The sequence below is a fragment of the Rhodnius prolixus genome, unplaced genomic scaffold (genome assembly GCF_049639745.1).
Source record: "Rhodnius prolixus isolate KJV_2025 unplaced genomic scaffold, Rpr scaffold_19, whole genome shotgun sequence".
In the NCBI taxonomy this organism is placed as follows: Eukaryota; Metazoa; Arthropoda; class Insecta; order Hemiptera; family Reduviidae; genus Rhodnius; species Rhodnius prolixus.
The window spans coordinates 517,005-538,350 of NW_027411584.1; the positions used below are offsets into that span (position 1 = coordinate 517,005).

Below are 21,346 nucleotides of genomic sequence, written 5' to 3' on the forward strand. Positions count from 1 at the left end.
ACAGGGTGAGTCACTATCACCTTTATTGTTTAGTTTATATGTATCCGATTTGGAGAGTTATTTCAGAAGTCAGGAGGTTGCAGGAATAAAAATTAATAATGATGTTGACATTCTATGCCTGCTTTACGCAGACGATCTGGTCCTGTTATGTGATTCCGTTACTGATGTTAATAGAAAATTAAATTTATTTAAAACTTATTGTGATAATAATTGCTTAAAACTAAATGTAAAAAAAACCAAAGTTGTTGTGTTCCATAAGGGTAGATATGTGAAATCCAAAATTCCATTTAAGTACGGTGACGACATTCTAGAGCAAGCGAGTCAGTACTCGTATTTAGGCGTAATTTTCAGTAATTCTGGTGTCTTTAAAAATGCTGTTGAGTCTTTAGTGGCAAGAACTAATATCGGATTTGGCTCTGTGATGAAGATATTAAGTAATATAAAATGTAATTCATGGGAGGTTCGCAACAAATTGTATCATTCGTTAACATTAAATTCATTACTATACGGTACACAGGTTACGGCCTTAAGATATTTACAAAAATTAGAGTCTTGCCACTTAGGATTTTATAAAAAATTGCTCTCACTTGCGGTCAACACGCCTCATTATATAATTAGATTGGAGATCGGCTCATGTCCGGTATCATATTTTGTGTTGAAGTCTGCCCTGAAATGGCTGTTACAAATATTTGCTATGGAATCTGATAGATTCCCGAAAATTTGTTTCAATGAATTGGTTAAATTGGACAACAAAAATATAAAATGTGTAAAGTTTAATTGGTGGACGCAACTAAAGAATTTATTGCAAAATTGTGGATATAATTTAGATTCAGTTAATTTCAATTTTGAATATTTAAAAAAAAACTTAGCAGAAATTTTAAAGAAATACAAAGATTATTTACTCGAACTAGATAAAGCAAGTTTGGCTAAGAGTAGTTTCTGTCCAATCTATAAGTGTTTAAACATTAATTGTAATTATGAAAATCCACAATCTTATTTATCGCTTAAAATTCCACACCATATCACTAAGGTATTGGCACAGTTGAGAACTAGTAATAAATTAATGCTGAAAATTGTCATAAAAAATGTTATGTATATAATTAAAACTGAGGAAGTGTGTTCAATCTGCAACCTATTAGAAATGGAAGATATTTATCATATATTTATTAGATGTCCAATTTATGCCCCTTTAAGGAAACACCTTTATAATGAACTTAATATCCATAATGAGCCTCAAAATGAGGATGTACTTAGAATGCTTAGTATGACATCTGAACCCGAATTAAAAACCATTTTTAAATATGTCCGTGATGTATGCAAGTTAAGAGCGTTTTGCAGGGAAGAATAAAATATTTTAAAAATAAGAAAATGTATAAAAATAAATAAGAAAAAGTAGAGAATTCAAGGGTTTTAAGCAATTCTGAATAAGTAAATTTAAAGTTCTGTATCAATTTTTGGGATGAAATTTTATTTTTATTTCTGTAGATTTATTTTTATTTCAAACAGTAAAAATGTTTTGTTTTTGTATTTGCTGTAAACAGTGAACTCTCTCCAATGAGATCTTGTATCTTTATATGGAACAATAAATTATTATTATTATTATTATTATTATTATTAATTCAGTTCATATGGTTGCATCCTCCATATAGAAGCCCCAAAATTTTTAATTGGGATAGCCGGGTACTCTGGTTTTTGGTTATACCACTCCCTCTCTCTAGAACTGTTTTGAAGACACTTGAAGCTTTCATCTTGAAGGCACTATTCTCAAAAGATCTGGGATACTTTGTACCAGAGTTATCCCTAAATCACACTTAAGGTTCTACTTAGATCTTTCGTTTTTTTTTTTGTTTGTTCTTTAGCCCTGAAGATGAACTAAATACGAAACGAAAGATTTAGTTTTGTTCAATATCTGATCAAATATCTTATCAAGCGACTGGTTCAAGAAAAGCTGCCATCTTTCGAAAGCTCTATGGAGAATTTAGTTACTGAACATTTCAGAAAAATGAATATCTCCCTCGACTAGGACGTATATCCTTCTTAAATTGAAAATAAAATTAGAAAGAAAATGCTAAGGGAAAAATCTTTCTGAAACTCAAAATTAGAAAATAATTTTTCCCCATTTTCCCCAAAAATAACGAAAATCTCACAACATTCATGCGCCACAATTACAAAAAACTGTTATTTTACAACAAACACAACCTACAACCAAAAGTAAATAACACTAAATAATCGTGAAAAATTTTTTTGAATACTTGAAAATGAAAAACTCTATTTTCTGATATTGTTATTTTATTGGATTTCTGTTTTTTTTTTAATGTTTTGCTTTTTTAAAATGATCCGTTTTGTGTTTTGTTTATAAAAAAGACTTACGCCTATTATGGCATTCAATTCGGTCATTGTGACTTGCTTCGCTCTTTCTACCGCTGTGGCCACCTGTTGTTGGTGCTGTAATTAATTATAAAAAAAGAAATTAAAATTAATTGAGTAAAATTTTCAAAAAAAATTAAAGTTATAATTTTTGTTAACTTTAAAGAAAAACCAAAAAAGTAGAATAACAATGTTTTATTGGGTAAAAATACTAAATTTTAGGCACTCACCTCTTGTGAAAGGAAAGGTAAAATTTGCGCAATTATGGCGTTCAAACGTTTCGCTATTTCAGTCTGAAACAATACCAAAACAAAAAAATATATCGATTAATTATATCGAAGCGTTTCATAGGAGCAAATTGTAAATACAAAAAAAAAAGCAATATCGATTAATTATCAAAGCGTTTCATAGGAGGAAATTGTAAATACAAAAAAAAAGCAATATCGATTAATTATATCGAAGCGTTTCATAGGAGCAAATGTAAATACAAAAAAAACAAAACAATATCGATTAATTATCGAAGCGTTTCATAGGAGCAAATAGTAAATACAAAAAAAAAACCAATATCGATTAATTTTATCGAAGCATTTCAATAGGAGCAAATTGTAAAAATCGAAGATTAGTGTTCTTACAAATTTTAAAAATAAAATTATTATTGGGATCTTGTAAGACCTTTTTTTAAAGACATTATTAGCCAATATTTCTAACTGGGAAAACGCTGTTGCACTCTTTCGCACTATTGTGATATGTAAAGAGGTGCTATGAAGGTTATTCGTAGTGAAGGTTATAATAACCAGCTGACCCATTAAAGGCAGTATATTTTTATAGCAAGTGGACTTTCTACTACGTAAAGAAAATTTTGTGATTACAAGTATTGGATGACGTAAAATTTTCGATATCGATTTTTTTCACCAGAAATATTCATTTTAAAAGATTTTTTTAATTTATTTTGTAATTTACAATCTGTATAAATATATACAATAAGGAAATGGGATGCAAATAAGATGAACTGAAGCGGGAGGAGAGCAGTAGGAGAGAAACTACCCAGCGGTAGCACTCTATAGGAGAGAGGGGAATGTGAGGAGGAGAATATGAGTAGGAGAGAGGAGAGACAGGAGAATAATGATGTTTAGGCCTTCAGCCTGCGGGACCATTGGCGATTCAGTCGACGAGTAGGATTGTTAGGGATGTCAGAGGAGGCGAGAGACTGTACAAGAGGATTTGAGCAAGAAGAGAGAGCAGTATGGAACTTTTGATATTTAGTCTTGGCGAGTTGGTCTATGAAGGGAACGTTGAGGTCGTTAAAGGAATTTTTTTTAAAAAAGAATCCTGAATCCGAAAATATGGAATTCAGTAAAAATGCCAACTCAAAAACGGAAAAAAAGCAAGAAATAGTTACGCCTAAATAGGAAATCCAGGAATATCTTCAATTATCAGATCATTTTTTGTGTGAATATGGTTTGGAAGAGGCATTATTCATTGGAGCATCATTACGATGCAATTCACAGCGTGGAACATCGAGTTTTTAGGTGGCAATTCAATAGAAACATCTAAATCGACGATATAGAGTCTTCTTGCCAACAAATATATTAATTTAGCCGCCCTCATAGTTGAAACATGACTAGCATTATCTACAGAATTTCAACGTTGAATATCTTGCAGGAATCAACATGTTTGTTTTTAATCTTCTTCTTCTTCAAGAAAAGCATTCTTGATCTCCTAAATCGTCTTGTCCCTATTGTAAACAATGATGGAGGAATACATAGTTGATTAATTCTATGTCCATTTCTGTCAAAATAAGTAAGTAAAGTAAAGTAAAGTAATTGCCTATTTTTTCATGCGGGGCTTTACTCCAACTACCAAATTAGGTGTCGTGGACGGAGGCGACTAGCAAACATACTTTACTGTAAATTTCTTTTATTAACCATTAAATAAAATCCCAGGTCTAAGACCGGGATTCGAACCCACTAAACCAACAATACATCTTAGCTTTGCGGGTCTAGTATCTTAACCGCTCGGCTACCGTGGCGCCTAAATTACTATAAATAATGGTGAAAGAAACGGTATGAATTCAACTTTCATTACATACATGGAAATATACAAGTATTTTAAACACAAAGTATGGAATTTGTAAACACAAAGATTTGTGTAGAAAGGGGGATGGTGGTCGATACACACATAATTGCAGCTGAATCAATTACAACAGAAGTAGGGTTTGTGTGAGGTTTAAATAATTAATGGATAAAGAGGGAGAATGAAAAGCAGATGGATGCTGCGGAAGCAGAGACGAGGAAATGACGACAAATCTCTGGCTGTGGGTGTGATAAGCCCATTCCAGTCTATTTGGTCGAATTCAATGACTATATAAAAGTGAACATATATACGTATATAGTCCAATTTATTTAGAGCTACCCAGTCTGTGTGGGTGGGTCCCTCCTCCTCTACACGAACACAAAGCCCAAAAATCCCACCCAAAACAGTAAATAGTTATCTCCGCGGTTCAAATGCAAATCTCTAGCTCTTGCAACCAATTCAATACACCTAACACTGCGGTTTGAGGGCACAGGCAGGCTTTACACTCCCTTCCTTCTCGCCTCTCTCCCCAAAAAAACCGCACACATCGACCAAAACAACCAACCAAAGCTGCACTGCTAAAATCTACACTGGGAGCACCCCTCTTCTATTTTAGTATTTATATTAAAATACTGACCAGGTTCCGTGTCCAGGAATCATCAGTAATGGTAGAAACTGCTCAAAATGGAGTCCAATTAAAACGGTGGAGGGGGAAGTGAAATTGAGTGTACCATCTCGGCTGACTGAGGTCAGTAGTTTCCATAACCAGAAGCTTATGATAGTTACCGGGTTACTAAATATATAGTTAACTTGATCAGTCATTTCCATTTTCAAGATTATAGAACCACCAACAATGGCTAATACAGTCGAGCCTCCCATAAAGGACACTCTCACTAGCGACCACCTCCATTTACGGACCAGTTTTTGGATTTCCCCGTTTTATCCCTATACCACTTTCTATATAAAAGAACCTCCGTCTAACGGACACACTCTACATAGCGACCGCGGACATTGATTTTTTGGGGGAACGGATTAAATGTTTCACCTCCCACCAACGACCACCTTATTATTAAAAGTTCGTTTGACGCGGTGATAGAAAATAATTATCCCCTCTCAAGTTTTTTTGTTTTTGTTTTTTTTCTGGTTTTTCCTAAAGTTTCCTATATATGCTCCATACATCTTGTACCCATTTTAATCATTTTTCAATATTACTTTAGACCAGTGGTTCTTAACCGGTATTCCGCGGAACACTGGTGTTCCGCGAATATGGTCCAAGTGTTCCGCGAAAATTCAATTTTAAATGTATTGAAAATTAGAAACTTAAGAAAGATAGGAAAACAAAAAATAGTTCCTTTTTTTAAATTTGAATTTTCTACTACCAAAGCTGGCCTATCTTTTTAAGTCATAGTCTTTTACAGCATTTGTTATTTGTAGCAACGTACTTTTATGTTCATCATTTGATTAATTTCATTTTCAGAATATATTTGTTAAAACTATGTAATAATTTATCCTTTTTAATTTTAATTAATACACATATATCTTTCTTGAAAATTATATTCGATATTTTATTATTCATTAATTTTAAGTTCTTGCTAATTACCGAATTTCAAATTTTTTAATGTTAGTGTTCCGCGAGAAAAATATATACATAATTGTGTTCCGCGTCTTTGAAAAGGTTAAAAACCACTGCTTTAGACGAACAATATTATTTTTTATGGATATGTCTCCCAAACGAAAGTGGTTAACTCTAGAAGAGAAAATAAATTTTGTTAGAAGATTTTGCAAAAACCAAATCGAGCCAAAAGTCAACTTGCCGAAAGGTTTGTTCTATTTTTCTAATAATAGATGATAGTATGATGATAATTTTACCATAAATTATTATTGTTATGAATAAATGTGATGATAATTATAAAAATTATTTATTAAGTCAATAATATGTAGTTTTTTGATAATTTTTTTGGATAATTAAGAAAAATTTGATGCATATCATATAGCTGCAATAATTATGCAATTATGTACGTTTTTAAATCTATTAATTTATAAACAATTTTTAAATAGATGTGTTTGGAAAAAAAACCCATATTTTTTCATTATGAAACTTGCCTACACTCCTTCTAACGACCACCTCCAAACAGCGGCCACTTTGCTTTCCCCCGCCAGTGACCGTTATTGAGAGGTTCGACTGTATAACAGTATTTTTTTACTTTGTGAATAATTCAAACCAACAAATATTAAGCAACTTGTGTAAGACAATTTCAAGGATTCCCAGCCTACTTAATAAACCATCTTTCTGTTTTGGCTCAAGTCCAAGATATTTCACTACAGAACTACACATTCACTGAAGTATATATTCCTAAAAAAAATGACTGTGATTTAGGAGAGACCAGAGTGCGTTCTTAGTTGCCTCTCAAGAGCTTTCAATTCCTCCCCCACTTGAAAAGAAAGAAAAAAAGCTCTAATAATAACTAATACTGACATCCAGAGAACTAAATCAGCCGTAAAGAAACAAACATAACCTGCCGCCCCCACAGTGTCTTTAAACCACTAACCAACTAAGAAACCTCCTCTTCTCTCTCATTATCTATATATACATCCGGGCAATATGCCCAAATATATCTCACTTCTCGTAGTGAGTGAATCTACGAGTGGGTCCTAACTAATGCCCATATTTCCACGAATATATTAATTTAACAAGTTCTATCCTGTCAACATTTCACGAGAAGTATTCACGCCTCATTTATTCATTTTGTAATAACCAAATAAATGTAAATCAATTTTAGTTAAATTAATAAACTTTTTTCTTTTTTTTTTTAATCTTTTTATAAAAGTTTCAAATTTTATTTAGTACCTTTCACTGTTACTATAACGCGCCTCTGTGTATACGTGAGAACAACGTACAGTTCTACCAACTATAGAAGAATGGTTAGTATCAATAGGCGCCACGGTAGCCAAGCAGTTAAGAGGCGAGACCTGCGAAGCTAAGATGTATTGTTGGTTTAGTGGGTTCGATTCCCCCGGTCTAGGCTTTGAATTTTATTTATTGGTTAATATGAGAAATTTACAGTAAAGTTTGTTAGGAGGTTATATAGGCTACACCCGCAAAGCTAAGATGTATTGTTGGTTAGTGGGTTCGATTCCCCCGGTGTAGGCCTTGGATTTTATTTAATGGTTAATATGAGAAATTGGCAGTTAAGTATGTTAGGCGGTTATAGGCTAGACCCGCAAAGCTATGATGTATTGTTGGTTTAGTGGGTTCGATTCCCCCGGTGTAGGCCTTGGATTTTATTTAATGGTTAATATGAGAAATTGGCAGTTAAGTATGTTAGGCGGTTATAGGCTAGACCCGCAAAGCTACGATGTATTGTTGGTTTAGTGGGTTCGATTCTCCTGCTCTAGGCCTTGGATTTTATTTCATGGTTAATAAAAGAAATTTATAGTAAAGTATGTTTGCTAGTCGCCTCCGTCCACGACACCTACGAGTAATTGGTATTTGGACGTTAAGCCCCGCCTGAAAAAAAATAGGCGATTACTTTACTTTACTTTTTTTAGTTAGTATCAATTGGGTACATTGAATTTTCGTTTTGAGTTAGTATAGACCTTTAGACTTAACGAAACCACAGAAAGAGAGTGACAAATGGCATTGCGCAAGATCTGGTCGGCCAATTGACGTCAGCATTTCTGGAAATGACTAGGCCAGGAAAACGTCATCACAAAACTAATAGGGAGGCTGGACAAGCTGTACGGCATCAAGATAAGAAACTTCTTGTAGGATCCAATTGGATGACACGGGACGGACCTCGAGGAAAAATGGTTGTGAAAACAGGACGGTACTAATGGTTGTAGGGTACCCCTCCTTAACCAAAAAATGTTTGAGGGACAATTTTGCAGCGTTGGAAATCTGAAGAAAATGTTATTCGACTTTTTCACGATTTCATTTACAATACCCCGAAAGTGTTGGAAACACATAAAATCTCATCCAGTTTTACTTCTTCATGAAATCTGTAGCCAGCTTCACGGTCCAGTAAGGTGAAAGATGGACACCGTTTGTCCAGCAAATTGTTATTTTTTTTTAATCAGCTTAAATCTTGTGAATATTCACAACTTATTCATTTTCTTTTTACTTCACAAGAAAGTAACCAAAAGATACAAAAATAATACAAAGAGGTAAAAGAACAGATGTTAAAAATGATTTTAGCGACATCTTTTTTTTGTTTTTAACAAGTCAATTAAAAGAAAAGACAGCTAAAGAGATGATAATAAACATAAGGTAGAACAAGTCTGTAAACTCCGCTCTCTTTCTAAATGGTGTATATTCATGTCGGTACAAGAAAGTGGAACGAGCGTGAGACAGGTGTTTATATATATATAAAAAAAAATTGCATTATTACAAAGTGCCAGTGTTGCCAACTGTATATATATGTTCGAATTCACATGTGTATTAAACATAATTACTATTTAGATGGCAGTTAGTGGTGGGGGAGAAGCTAAATAAAAAAAGAACTTCTTGTCTCGAGTTCTTCACGATAAGACTTCAATAATCTGCGAAATAGTTAAGCTACTATGTACAACAATTTAATATTCAAAGCGTTGCCCTGCGTCCTTTACTGGATAGACTTTCCAATATTTGGAAAAGAAAAAGACTTAACTAACACAATTACTGTATCATACAGATTAAGTGAAAAATGTGGAAAAAGATAAAATCCTCGTTGATGGGGTAAAAGGAAAATTTATCACTTGAAGTGAAAATGATTAAGCAGCAAGATAGAATGGTGTCGTGAGAAACCAGCTGGAATTATGTGAATTGGAGAAGTATTAATGGAGCTGGAAGTATTAAGGGCAGGAGGAGAAATTGGTAGTGCTTGAATTGCTCCACCCCCACGGAGGAGGGGTGGCGCTCTCTGCATGCTGCTCTGTCTTGGGGGGAACTGCTGTTCGCCACCCCCCCAAGTTAAGTGGAAACCATTAGCTTAGCAACAAATTGATTCATCGGCCAATTTCCTCTTCCAGAACACCCCCACCCCTACAGGGCGAGGTCCAGACTACGTGGGATAAGACCGCACACCAACCCGGGGGGGGGGACCCCTTCATTGCATAACTGTTTTGGGAATTTTTTTTTTATTATTATTATTATTTATCGATGTTTTGGTGAAGTGCTTGGCACAGAGAGAGAGAACACAGGAAGTAAGTAGTGTCTGCAGAAAAGGCAGATGCTGCACTGTTAACTGAATCCAATCTTCATTAACTCTTCTACAATCTTTTTGGCTTAACATTAATTATGTTGTCTTAATGAACAAAAAAAAAAATCTTTTACAAAATCTGTTACCTAAACCAGCGTTTCCTAACCTTTTTTGGCTCACCGTACTACTTGGTAGTGCAATCATGCTAAATTGTACTACTTCGTAAAAATGATTGTATTTCGTGAAATTTGTTATTCCCGAGTGTGTTATTTTATTATTATCATCTTTATTTGCATAGAGATACAATGTATCTGCTACAAAGGAGTTCAAGTTCATCTTCACTTTATAAACTTTGTAAAGTGTAAGATCTTAGTTTTAAAACTTTTTTAAATAATCAAAAAATTGCGTACATATTTTTCTCTTCAAAATTATTAATTAATTTACAAAGTTCTTCTTTAAGGATTATTATATTTGTGCTCAAATCTTCTAAATTAATTTCTTTTAAGCATTCAACTACCTGTAAGTACCAATTAAATTTAATGTTGCTTACATAGGAACTTACTCATTACAATCCAGTATAGGAACTTACTCACTACAATCAGTCTCTTTAAGCAGATATTTACATAGTTATCATTTTAGTTCTGTCACATGATAATTCTATTCAATTTTCTTTATCTTTTATTGAGATAATGATGTAGCTTTTCCTAAATTTTCTTTATAAAAGAAGGGTTTGAAATCGAATTATCATTTGTGTTTTCGGGGTTTTGGGAAAATACTCCATGTGCAGGGCCGGATTTAGATGAAAAGAGGCCCTAGGCTATTCCACTCATGAGGCCCTTTCACCTCCCATTTTTAGGTTTGTAAATTACATGAGAGATAATAAAATACATCACTAAAACAGTGTTTTAGTGTTCACCGTTTCTAGAATAGTGTAATTTTAATTTTGCTAACAATTTGAATGTCGGCCCCTCTTGATCTTGAGGCCCTAGGCTGAAGCCTTGTTAGCCTATAGGAAAATCCGGCCCTGTTCATGTGCTATTATATTTTCTCGTATATCTTGAGATAGACTAACCTTATTACTGTACATATTAACAACTTTACTGTATATTATTAATTAAAATAATTAATGTATGTATTGTAGGAAAAAACGTTTCTATAATTTTTTATATCTGCCATTATTCATTATTTTTCGCGTACCACCAACCAGCAACTCGCAACTACCAAAGGTTGGGAAACGTTGATCTAAGCACTCACACGACTATTTAATAGCCACGCCCACAACTCCATTAATAAAACCTACGTCCACCATTTAGTTTTTAAACGTTCAGTTAAATAAACAAGGCCTGCCACAAACTAAAAGAGCTGAAATATGGAATGGGGTCCATGCTTCTGCAGAGAATCCTTAGCATTAGCTCCTGAGAACCTCCCACCACAACAATCATACAATTTTCCTGGGTAAAAGTGGATGGATTGAAGTGTTGGAAGTGATAAGGAAGGAAGGATTAAAGAAAAGCGTGGATATTATGAAAGATAGAAGAAAACAAATCAGAAATCCGACTTCCGGTGGACGGATTTCGATCAAAACTTTAGTAACGGAAGTGATAGTTGAACCAAAACAGAACCATGACGGTCTTTTCTTCTTGAAGGGATATTCCGTTGAAATATTCAGACATAAAGAAACAGATCTGCGCTAAACATCATTTTAAAAAAATTAAACTGATCCTCTAACTAGGAAAAAGTGAAAACAAAAACACATATAGAATAAGAAATAAAAACAAAGGGTTTCCACAGGGATGGCTGCCCTATAGCTAAATGCTGATTCAGCTGAAAAACCTGAAGCAAAGACCCTACTACTATGGTAAGGTAGGTAGAGAGGGATGGACTGAACCCCCCCCCCCCGCAGGCTGTTGGAATGTAATGTGGCTTGTAAGAACCAGTGGAGTAGCACACGGCAGCGGATGTACAAGGGCGGTAGTTCAGCCAAGCGGACCATCATCCGGCTGCCTACATGGTCCACACATACCAACGCCGGTTCTTATCCACTTGGCCGGGTTATATGGCTTTCCAGGGGATCTCGAGCCCCTATTTCCCGGCTCTATACCCGGGGGATAATGCTCTGTCTCCTAGAGCCAGCTCTTATTTTTTATCACTCTTTCCCAGCTCTGCCCCCTCTTTTGGTCGTCCCCCTCTACACTGTTTCAAAGCCATCAGCGGATGGAAGGAGAGATAAAAAGAGAGATTCTGGGTTGATTTTTTCTCTTCAAACAACGTTACCCAGGAATTTTTTTGTTCACGCTCAATTGAACTGGGAATGGAAAAAGTGGGAAAACTAGTGTCGCCGTTTTTCCTTCTTGCTATAGACCTTCTCCTCTTTACAGGAAGTCCATGTTTTCTACTTTATCAATGCCTTTGTACAGCCTACACAGTAAGATTTCCTCTTTAAGAGCTTTGTGTGCTTTCTTTCTAGGCCTGTTTTGTGCTTCAGTCGGTTCCTCTGCCGCTTCTTCCACCTGGTTCAACGTCTGGAGACTTCTCTTTCTCTTGATGGACTACGTCTTCTCAACGCCCTTCAAGAGCTTAGTGCTTTCTTTGCAGGCTTACACTGGCCTGTTCTATGCTTCAGTCGGTTGTCTACTGTATTTTCAGCGTTACTTCCTCTACCGCTTCTTCCATGTAGTTCCACGTCAGACTTCTCTTTCTCTTGATGGACTACCTCTTCTCAACGCCCTTCTTATGTTTTCCGAAATCTATCTCGATCATCTATCCAAATTCAAGGCCTAAGATCGGGAACCGAACCCACTAAACCAACAATACATATTAGCTTTGCGGGTCTAGTATCTAACCGGCTATCATACTTTACTGTAAATTTCTTTTATTAACCATTAAATAAAATTCTATGCCTAAAATCGGGAATCGAACCCACTAAACCAACAATACATATTTACATATTAGCTTTGCGGGTCTAGTATCTAACCGCCTAACATACTTTACTGTGACTTTCCCATATTAACCATTAAGTAAAATCCAAGGCCTAAAGACCGGGAATCAAACCCACTAAACCAACAATACATCTTAGCTTTGCGGGTCTAGCCTATCTATAACCGCTCGGCTATCGTGGAATTAGTTAGCAATAAATGTTATTACATTTCCTTCTTTCATTTACAAGTTTCATTTATTTGCAACTTAAGCCTGCTACCTGATATTTAACTTTAAATAAAACTGAATTTGAGTTGTTTTGATCAAGAGAAATGTTGGCAATAGTACCCCTGGACATTCAATTTTCTTCTTTAAAGAGAGGAAATGAATTTGACTCCCAAAGATCGTCGTAAAGGAAATCAAGTTAGATTCTCACCAAGTTCTCGCGAGTGATTCCTTCTTTAGGTTCATAAAAAAAAACACCATCTAGCACTCTAGAACTGGTCTTGAAACAGGACGTTGTTAGGGAAAGCAAGTAGCTTGGGAAATAATTCCCAGAGTGGTGAGAAATCAAACTGAGAACCTCTCCTGCCTACAGGAAAAGAGATAAAAGAGAGGACGGGAGTCAATAGAGAAGCTAACCCCTGGTACTTGTAGAAAGAATTAGATCTGGGAGAGGATGATGGAGAGTAGAACGCGGATGAAGCGTATAAAATAGTGATGGAAGCACTAAGGACTCGTGTCAACAGCTGTCGTCGAGGGCTGCTTCTCTCTAACCACTTTGCAGCCCTTACCCTCTCTCTCTCTCTCTCTCTCTCTGGCGGCAGTCTCCTTTCAAAAGACGACCCTACTAAATATTCATCAGAGCGGCAAGCCCTACCACAGCTCTGACTCTACCAGCAAACTCTAAACCAAGTCATTCCATCACACTCCATCTCTTTATCTCTCTCTCTCTCTCTCACTCTCTCTCTCTTCACCGGAAGCTTCATCACTCGCTTCTTCAGCTGCCCTGACCCCCGTCGCGCGTAGGTGTCATACCCACTCTATACTTTCTGCAAACCCAACTTGATCAATACGTGTGTACACGCATCAAGTGTACAACTCAACTCACTAACACACAACCCTTCTCTCTGTTCGCTACTCCAGCAGAACCCATCATCCAGCTCTTGTGTAACACCTTTTACATCAAGCCACTACACAACTAAAAAGTTATCTAGGCAACCTCTCCAGCATCCCCACCCATCATCACATCATCCCCTTCTTCAATTCCCTCTCTCTAGTTCTTTTCAAAAAACCTTTTATCATAGCAAAAAACTTTTTTTCTTAACTGGAGAATAAAAAATATGGTTGTCATGCGTACTTTTATATCAAATATAACTTTTTATATACAGCCGACATACATTTTATATATGTACATTTCTAACAAACATACGTACAAATCTACACATATTACAGCTGATCTGTTCACCCACACGAGATTGATGTTCAACAGGACCATTTTTCTAGCAAACTTCTGTTGAGGGGATCGATTGGAAGAATCATGTAATTCTCCTCTTTAGATCAATGTAAGGACTAATCCCTTATTTAAAAAAAAGGGGTTAAATATGTGCCCTAAATTCCAAAAAGGGCCAGTTTAATGAACAGACTTTTTTTTAGTCTTTATCATTGGTTTGTTTTTTAATGATTCTATTAAAAGGGGGTACTTAATCGTATAAAATAGTAGAGCGAGTATTTAATAATCAAAAATCACATCAGAGCCATAAAAGTTTATTAAATTTTATATTTTATTGATTATTAATAAAAACTCATTTAATTAATACTTTAATTTGAAAACGGAAATCATCGCATTCATATTGTTAATAATTTGGCACATGGCAACCAGTGAGGCACCAATTTATATATATATATATATATATAGCTTTTCTCTCTTTTTTTTATATTTACAAAAGGGATTTGAAGGGTGTGTTTGTACATATATATGAAGGGATATGGCAGTCGTACAGATGAGTGGAGGGGAGTGGAGAAAAAGCTGTTATAGAAATATAAGCACTACCAGCCTGCTGTGTAAACCCAAACTCCCCTCAGCCCCTGCCCTATGGGTTCCCAGGGGGGTAGAACTGTATACCGCACACTGTTACCGCACACTAGGGCCTTGTAAGTTTCTCCCTATGTGGGGTTGGTTACTCTGTGTATGTGTGCGTTACGATGCGGGAAGTGAAGGGGTAGGGACTCTGTAGAGGCTTGTTATATTTGATTGTGAGGCCGAAGAGGGGGTACGCGGGTAGGTAGTGTAACAGCTGTTGCAATATTGACAATGTTCTCTCTCACACACAGTCCGGGATGGTAGAATGGAGGGGAGAACCACTCCCCCTAGTTGTGTATGTATAACGAGACTGTGTGAATGTGTGCATCTGTGTAAAGATACAGCATCCACAGCAGCTATTTCTTTCTTTTTTTTTACTCTCGTTCCCCTTTTCCAACAATCTGAACAGGGAGAGAAAAACTGTGATTTGGTTTTATGTTTACCATTTTAAGAGGGAGGAATCGGAAGATCTGCTAACACTTCCCCCATATAGGTGAAACAGGAACAAGAAGAGCCAATGATAAGCGAAATTCCCGGAAGGAAAAGTAAACAGAAGAAGAAGATTGAAGACTGTACATAGCACAGAATTCTCGCAGAAAAAGGCCGACATTATCTAAAGATAATGGAAGCATCATCCATGTGATGTGATGAAAAGCGGAAGGAAATGCCCGAGCTCGGTCTGTATAGTTTCCTCAAGCTTCCGTAACAAAAGTATTTCAAAAGTTACTGTTCATTATTTTTGGTGACTGAATCATAGTTTCAATAGGATGAAACAAATAACTGCCACTTTCAGTCATTATAAACTTTATTATGCCGAGCTTTCGACCTAGGGACTAGGTCATCTTCAGGGCTAATTTACAATATACTGTTTTACATCATTAGAGAATTGGTGTGTCTTCTGTCTTGACTGTTCATGGACTTACATGGTCCCTCTAATGATTTAAAACAGTATATTGTAAATTAGCCCTGAAGATGACCTAGTCCCTAGGTCGAAAGCTCGGCATAATAAAGTTTATAATGACTGAAACTGGCATTTATTTTTTCCTCGTATTTCAAAAGGTTTTTATTTACGCTTGTTCCAGCCAGTGGTAATGGCGAACGTAAATTTCAATAACTAACTCGAGTAAACTAGATATAGAACTATTTCTAGGAGAACTGGTTAAACTGAATGACGCGAAGAGTAATGATGTAACTGCTGCGTAGAGATTGAATGAGGCAGAGCAGTGGGTTTGACATCCTTATTATATCCACTGATGCTTGGGCCAGTTTCTATTGTTCTGAACCCTACTTAGCTTTAAAACTTTGAAATTTCCAAATTCTGTGACATTCAAAAAATTAGCGTCTACGATTTTTCCGCATTGTAATTATGCTGCTCATTTTCACTCATTGCCCATTTTTTCAAAATGTGTACTTCCAGGAAGATCTCAACATGGACATCTGAACGGAAACAATACTTCCTCTTATTGTGGATACGAGGAGGGGGAAATGGATATCTTGAGAAGGCGTAGGAGCAGCCATTAGTGTGTGAGTTATTCACCACTGATTTGTGAGACTTACAAAATTAGGGTTTTATTTGGGAAGGGTAATGCACTATATGTATTCAACGTTATGTAAACTGATTCTCCAATCTGATCCCAGACGGCAGGGGGTCTAATATGCGACCTTGCCCCCCCTCTGTTCGCTCACCACGCTGAAAATAGGGGGGAGATACCTTTACTAAATGTTCTGAAAACCAGCGTTGGGCTCCCGTTCATTGTCAAGACCCAAACAGTTAATGAACCAGGACCTTACTTGCACATCACATCCCCATCAAAAGATATCGCCTCCTATTTTCCTCCATGTTCACGGGCCACCCCTTGCCTTCCCACTTATACATGTGCATCCCATCTGCTGACTGTTGGCACCTACCCCTCATCTAGCTTCAGGCTTAAACCAATTTTTATTGTAACACATGTCCACACAAGTCAAGCTTGACTTAGTGCACTGCCATCCCATCCATCCCTAGGGGGACGTTGTTTAGGGGAGGAAGTACGGGTAAACTACAATAATAGGGGCGTCTATTTAGAAGAGAGCACTCAAACATTTCTCACCCTCTGTGGGGTGTCTAGAGCCCTTCCAACCCCCCCTCGTTTGCTTAGGACCAGGGTGGTGTTCTATTGTTATTGCCAAGCGCATTTTACTCTCAACATATAAAATGAAAGAAGCTTAACAGTTTCTATCACGTACGGGGCTACTTCATCAACTTATTAAGCGCCCCCTTTTTATAGAACGTTAAACTCTCCACAAGTCTCTTTGTTACCCTCACTTCATACAAATCGCCCAGAAAAAACTTAACACTAGTTTTTTTTAACTGTGTTAATACCATACTGTTGCAGTGCACACACATACTGTATCATCTTATCCTAGGCCCCTAATTTAGAGAGGGGATGAAGGACTGTTCCCAATCACAGTATGTGTCCTCTCCTCTTCAGTTAGGAAATAGGGAGAACTTTAATAGCAGCATGCATCACTTAACAATCATAAAGGAAAAAAAGCTCATTCAGAGCGTTTGAAAACATGAATTTGTTACATCCGGGGACTTGTGTACATCTGTCCTTCTAGGGCACCGCCCAAAAGAGATAATCTTTAAGTTTACCAACTAGGGTATTAGGCTCAGCTTCTAAAGTGGAGGGTACCAAAGAGGATTAAAGAGAAACTAATAACACTGCATTTAATTCCAATAAATAGATACGAATTATTTAAGGTCCCACCAAGCTGCGTCATAAATTAAAGCCTAGAATATTGGAGGGGGGGAAATAGCCCAAAAAAACATTTATTTAAAGGAAATACTCAATTTTGGAAACAGCCTTTTCTCAATAAGAAACTAGAGGAAAAAGTCTAGAACCTTGTTCTACTTAAAGATCAACCAAAAAGCAACGCAGCAGCCTATTTCATTTACAGAGTAAGATAAAAAGAAACCCCTGCACTCCAACTATAGATCGAAGAGTAGACGCTGAACCACAAACCAACTATAAAAAAGTTACTTTCCCGGCACATAAGGTATCTTATGAAATGTTTAATTTTTACGACAAAGAAATTTTCAGTTCATGAACCATTAATATAATACAAAACTTGATTCAAACCATCACCCAATCACTTGAGATTTATAACATTTTTTTTGCAAGTCATTTATTTAAACTAGTAGAGAGCATTCATTGTTACAAATAAGGTACTAAATTAACGGGTTATTTGTCTAGTAAAATAATAATCTTAAAAGTACCAACATTCTTATCATCTGACCTATTAATAACCTTTATAAAATGGTAATACAATTCTAAATTCAATATCTCCCGTTCAACTCCATGTATCTGCACGAAATTTTAATAAAATGTACACTATCTTATTCTCTACATGTGTACTAAATATCTTTGTAAAAGACCTAGTAGTTACTGAAATATTTGATGTTTAATGTTCTATAGTCAAGGAGGCCATTATCAATCTTCCCCCTAAAAAGAGTCCAGGTTATGATTTAATCACAGCACACATTCTCCTCCAACTTCCTAGAAAAGCAATAGTCCTCCTTACAACCATCTACAATTCAATACTGAGAACTACCTATTATCCTATTCTTTGGAAATTCTCCACCATCTGTATGATACCTAAACCTTCAAAACCCACGCATCTACCTTCCTCTTACCGCCCTATCAGCCTCCTTTCGATTCTAGGCAAAATTTTTGAGAGACTCCTCCTACCACGCCTTCAAGAAAGTTTTGATGGCCTTGAAATTATCCCAAATCATCAATTTGGTTTTCGCAGTTGCCACTCTACAATCCAGCAGGCCCATCGCGTTGTGGACACCATCGCTACATCACTGGAGCTTAAACATTTCTGCGCTGGAGTATTCTTGGATGTCTCACAGGCCTTTGACCGAGTATGGCACAAGGGTTTGCTATGGAAGCTTAAGGGTATTCTACCAAGCACATACTATCTTATACTCAAATCCTATCTCTCCGACCGATTCTTCCTAGTAACTCAAGGCTCTTCTCGATCATCTATTTTTCCTGTCCTTGCTGGTGTACCACAAGGTAGCGTCTTAGCTCCTCTTCTCTACACAATCTTTACAGCCGACTTACCTTCAAATCCCAACACCTCCATATACACCTTCGCTGACGACACTGCCATTCTCTCCACACATACTGATCCTGTCTTCGCTATCCGCTCTCTACAATCTCACCTTCACTCACTAGAACCCTGGCTACAAAAATGGCGAATAAAAATCAACCCAAACAAATCCAAACACATAGTCTTCACACTCAAACGAACAACTCTTGGACCTGTCTTCTTATATAACACTCCTATCCCACCAGCCGACCATGTGCGGTACCTTGGACTGTACCTAGACAAAAGACTAACTTGGAACCCTCATACGAGACTTAAACGGGCTGAATTACACAAACGATACAAACTCCTTGCTAGACTACTGGACAAACGCTCAAAACTAACACTACAGAACAAGCGTCGACTGTACACTTCCCTTCTTGCTCCAATATGGACTTACGGACTTGAACTTTACGGGACAGCTAAACGATCTAATATCAACAGATTACAAACACTCCAATCTAAAATACTCCGCCGCATTGTAAACGCTCCCTTTTATGTCAGTAACCACTCCATACACACAGACCTCAACATTCCATTTATACCAGAACTTGCCAAAACCCGCTACAACACATTCCACCAAAAACTATCATTTCACCCTAATCCTTTAGCTGCAAACCTATTCTCAACCACACTTCCCTCCAACCCCCAAAGACGGCTGAGGCGCCGTTGGCCCCGTGACCAACTGGTAAACTAATGATGGTCATCACTGGATGATCATCATTCATGATTGCCACGCCATTTTTATTGTTCGCCCAGCATATTTACTTATTGTACTGTACGAGTGCAGGTGTAAATTTCAAATAAAAGATAAAAAAAAAAAAAAAAAAAAAAAAAATGTTCTATACAAGAAACAAAGAAAACTGCTAAATTTCCACATTTAATATCTCCCGTTCAACTCCATGTATCTGCACGAAATTTTAATAAAATGTACACAATCTTATTCTCTATATGTGTACTAAATATCTTTCTAAAAGACCTAGCAGTTACCGAAATATTTGAAGGTAATATTCGTTGAACGAAAGTGTTCACAACTGCTGGAGAAAACCTTCATATTTGTAGCTTAAAAGTTTTTTGCAAATTAGCTAGTGTCAAAATATTATCCTAGTCAGGAATTAACAGAATTTACCAAAAGAAAAAGAAAGAATGATTAATAAGAAAAAGATAAGATCGATCCTCCTTTTTGTGGAACGATATGGTGATGCAATAAACGGGCCACATGACAATACTACGGTCTAAATTATAGGTTTGGAGTACAGGTGTTCTTTAGGTATCTTTTAAGACTATCAAAAAGTAAATAGGATAAATACTACATCACTTTTGGCGCCGGATAAGTGCAAAGGTGAAAGGAAATTTAATAACTAATAGTTATTATAGAAAAGGAGTGTAATAGAGTTTGGTTCAGTAATTATTTAGTTACTTATCTTTAATTACAACTTCATTTTTTGACTTAGAGGTGGATAGGACTTCTTTTTTAAAATAAGACGTGCTCCCTTATTCGACTTTTTCTTTTTTTACAATACTTACAAAATGTTGCTACAAATTTGAAAATTCTGTTTTGAACTGCAAACTTTATTAACCAATTCAGATCGTAAAACTCTTTGTTATTGCTGAGTTGACTGTTTGGTGAGAACGGAAATACGTACCCATAATGGCGTAAAAGTGAATTTCCCTGAAAGAATATTTTTCACTACATTAGGCAAGATAGTAATAAGAAAAATAGCGAAGCACCGTAGTACCTAAAACTAGATTTAATTACAAATAGAGAGAAGGTTGTAACGGTTAATGCACAGTACATCAGAGGACTGGCTGTGAAGGGGTATGTGACGAGAGGGCATTGCTAAAGAGTGTAGAGTGTGTAAAATGGTGCTAACATATGTTGGCTGTACATGATGGTAATACTGGACACAAAGCAGGAATGGAACGAACGCGGGAGACTGAGTGAACGTTGGTAAGCTTTTGGACAGTAGACGGATAAACAGTAAGCAGGGGTTTAGTGGTAGAGTAAACCCATGGGCGCTGTGTTAGGAGAGGGGGTGAGATTTGTCCCGGTCTCGCCTAAAGCCAGGGTTTACTATGTCTGCTTTTACATTATGTTATATCCCTTCACGTACATTGGGACACTACTAATACAAGGGACACTGGACTTTATAATATGATTATCCTGCCTTTAATGTAGGGGATGTGTTCACAACAGAGAGGAATATCAAGCGAATAGAACGGTAGTATATCCTGATGCAATGCATTTAAGCAGACGTGACACACTATGTTATACTACAATAGTGCTACAAAGAGCGACACCGAGGAGCACATTAAACTTGTTAAATCGCATCAATAGTTACTGCAATATAAACTATCGCGCCACTACTGCAAACAGAACGACACTATTATAAATTGCCTATCTCAGTATAAAGTGCCCGGAGTGTTATACAGGAATATACGAGACAAACACAAAACCTCATCATCATTTACGCGGATAGTATTTAACAAATAGTAAAGTTATTACTATTTGTGTAAGCGCCAAGCAAATAATCCCTGGAATAGTTGGTAGGATAGAATCATTAGTTTTAATCGCCAATGAAAACTATAAAAC

General features: G+C 36.4%; 1 protein-coding gene across 26 annotated transcripts in view; it reads right to left on the bottom strand.

The window, feature by feature from the left end:
• The window catches only part of LOC141448309 (transducin-like enhancer protein 3-B), a 263,733-nt gene that overhangs the window by 81,588 nt on the left and 160,799 nt on the right, over positions 1–21,346 (bottom strand). For all 26 annotated transcript variants that reach the window (XM_074116603.1, XM_074116605.1, XM_074116607.1 and 23 more), the window contains 2 exons: positions 2,598–2,660; positions 2,371–2,445 (listed from right to left, as the gene is read on the bottom strand). In XM_074116603.1, coding sequence (XP_073972704.1) covers positions 2,371–2,445; positions 2,598–2,660 — 138 coding nt within the window. The remainder of the gene's footprint in view (positions 1–2,370; positions 2,446–2,597; positions 2,661–21,346) is intronic.